General features: G+C 30.2%; 1 protein-coding gene across 1 annotated transcript; it reads left to right on the forward strand.

Annotated features, from left to right (window-relative positions):
* Positions 1 to 582: 582 nt before the first annotated feature.
* Positions 583 to 2255, forward strand: LOC112779822 (uncharacterized). The gene is made up of 3 exons (XM_029295774.1): positions 583 to 1667; positions 1881 to 2000; positions 2084 to 2255. Exons 1-3 carry the CDS (start codon positions 583 to 585, stop codon positions 2253 to 2255), a joined length of 1377 nt encoding a protein of 458 aa, XP_029151607.1.
* Positions 2256 to 3329: the final 1074 nt, after the last annotated feature.

Genomic DNA, 3329 nt, shown 5'->3' on the forward strand with positions numbered 1-3329 from the left:
AATTTTTTGGAACGAGACCCTGAAAAACGGCTTCAAATTTGGCAATATCACCCAAACCAGAGAGATGAGGTTAGACGAGCTTATCTTAAATGGGGTCCATATCAAAAGCATCTTGACAATTATCCTTTATCTGGTACGAAGCATCCAAGACGATTTCAATATGCTTGGTTTGGTATTTTTCCTTCATGGTTAGAGTATTCACCTTCTGAAGATGCTGCATATTGTTTATTTTGTTATTTGGTTAGCAAAAAACCTAGTGGACGTAATGGGTCAGATATTTTTATTAGTAAAGGGTTTAGAAATTGGAAAAAAGTTAATGATGGAAAGAATTGTGCTTTTCTTAAACATATTGGAGATCCTTGCTCACCACACAATAATGCAGTTGGAGCATGTCTAGATTTATTGAATCAGGCAAGTCACATCCAAAATGTAATTGAGGATCATACTTCTGAGGAAATTCAAAAGAATCGATTGCGTCTAAAATCCTCCATTGATGCAACTCGTTGGCTTACATTTCAAGCTTGTGCTTTCAGAGGCCATGATGAGACTCCAGAATAAAAAAGTCGAGGTAATTTTCTTGAAATGATAAAACTCATAGCATCTTACAATGATGAAGTTGCAAGAACTGTGTTAGAAAATGCTCCATATAATGCTAAATATACTTCACATCAAATTCAAAAAGAAATCTTGCATATACTCTCAAACAAGGTGAGAAAGCATATTTGTGAAGAAATTGGAGATTCCAAGTTTTGCATTGTAGTAGATGAAGCTCGTGATGAATCCAAAAGAGAACAAATGGCACTTATTTTGAGATTTGTTGATATACATGGTTTTATTCAAGAGCGTTTTCTTGATCTTGTACATGTCAAAGATACTACATCATTAACTCTAAAACAAGAATTGTGCGGCATTCTTTCTCGACATGGTCTTGATGTCTCTAATATTCGTGGTCAAGGATATGATGGCGCCAGCAACATGAGAGGAGAATGGAATGGGTTACAAGCATTATTCTTAAAAGATTGTCCTTATGCTTACTATATCCACTGTTTTGCTCACCGATTACAACTTGCATTAGTTGCTGCATCAAGAGAAGTTATTCCTGTGCATCAGTTTTTTTCAAAATTGACTTTCATCGTCAATATCATTTGTTCTTCTAGTAAGCGACATGATGAGTTACATGCTGCCAAGACAGATGAAATTGTCCATTTATTAGAGATTGATGAACTTGAAACTGGTAAAGGGGCAAATCAAATTGGTACTTTGAAACGAGCAGGTGATACTCGATGGAGTTCTCATTTCTCTTCTGTTTGTAGTTTGATAAATATGTATGGTGCAACGTTGACTGTTTTACAAAAGATTATTGTTGATGGATCAACTTATTCTCAGCGTGGTGATGCAGATAGTGCTTACAATACCCTGACATCATTTGAGTTTGTATTGATCTTGCATTTGATGAAAGATATGATGGGAATAACTGATATTCTTTGTCAAGCTTTACAAAAGCAGTCTCAAGACATAGTTAATGCTGTGCAACTAGTTCATTCTACAAAAACACTTATCCAAAGCATGAGAGATGACAGATGGGAGGAATTATTAAAAAATGTGAAATCATTTTGTGAGCAACATGATATTCTAATTCCTGATTTAACTGCTTCTTATGTTGCAAGGTAAGGACGCTCGCGTCACCAAAAAGATCATATTACAGTTGAGCATTATTTTAGAGTGGAGATATTTTTAGTCACAATTAATAAGCAATTACAAGAGTTAAATAGCAGATTTAATGATCAAGTAATGGATCTACTAAGTCTGAGCTCTACTCTCATGCCTAAGGATGCTTACAAAAATTTTAACATTGCTAAGATTTCTACTCTTGTTGATAGCTACTATCCCGAAGACTTTACTGAACAAGAGAAGATTAATTTGCCTTTTCAGCTTCAGCATTTTATTCTTGATGTTCGTCAGCATCCAGAAATGAAGAATTTGTCAACTATTCATGAACTGTGTAGATGTTTAGCAGAAACAAAAAAGTCAAAAGTGTATTACTTGATTGATAGATTGATTCGTCTGATATTAACTCTTCCAGTTTCTACAGCTACTACAGAGCGATCATTTTCAGCAATGAAAATAATAAAGACAAGGTTAATCTTGCGGATAGTTTGGTTATTTACATTGAGAAAGAAATTGCTGAAAAGTTTAGTTCTGACTCAATTATTGAAGATTTTAAGTCATTAAAAATTCGAAGAGTACCATTATAAACTATTTTATATTTTTTATCTGTAGAATTATTTATTTATTATCTTATTAGTAACAAATTTAAAGAATAATTATATTTATAAATTTTATTTTGATATAAATATTATTATTAAATTTTTATGTTAAGTTTCTGGCTCCCCAAAATTTTGGTTCAAGCTCTGCCACTGGCGATGATGGTGCCATGGTGGAGTTCAGCTATAGCTAGAGAATAAAGAAAGGGTTAAAGTTTGGAAAGGGCAAAGGAGGTTAGCGTGATTAGGGGAAGGAAAGAGGATGTGAAATCGGTTATAATGGTAAAAGTTAAAAAGTAAGAGTAGGATAAGATAGATTATAGTTAGAAATTGGATTAGATTAGAGTAGATTAAGAGAGGATAATTTGAAATTTTTAAATAATTTTTTAAAATTTGCTTAATTTTGTTGATCAAAATCTATTTTTTATGGGTATAAATTATAAAGTATATTTTAATTTTTTGTGGATAAATTTGTGAATAATTAAATTTTTATAGTTAAAAATAATTATTTATTTATAATAAAATATTTAATCAATACTCCTGATAGCAGATATTTTAAAATAATTGAAACAATGAAAACTAAAGTATTGTTATTCGTATATTAAATTTTTAAATATTTTTAGAAAATAAAAAAATATTTGTAGACAAAAACGCAAAGACTTATACAAAAAGTTAAAGACGTTAATTATTTTAATAGAAATTTCACGAAAAAATATTACATAAATTATATTTATTCTCTAGAATTTATCATAAATATAACCGAATTTTTTTTATCTTTAACTTTCACACATCAATCTTCATCAGATCATCAGATCTCCAAATGAAACCCTTCTATCCTACTAATACTAAAAGTGTTTGTGTTTCTATATGCTTTTCTACTTTTTTTTTTTCCTACATGACATGTATGTATTTTTTACATGACTTGTATGTATGTGTATCCACTTATATATGAATGTTAATATTTCACAAAATCATATAAATTTAAATTTTATAATACTTGAATAATTTTTATTTTTTACTATTAAATTATAAATATTCTTAATATTTAGAATACACACTGATGCA

The sequence above is a fragment of the Arachis hypogaea genome, chromosome 19, assembly GCF_003086295.3.
Source record: "Arachis hypogaea cultivar Tifrunner chromosome 19, arahy.Tifrunner.gnm2.J5K5, whole genome shotgun sequence".
Taxonomy (NCBI): Eukaryota; Viridiplantae; Streptophyta; class Magnoliopsida; order Fabales; family Fabaceae; genus Arachis; species Arachis hypogaea.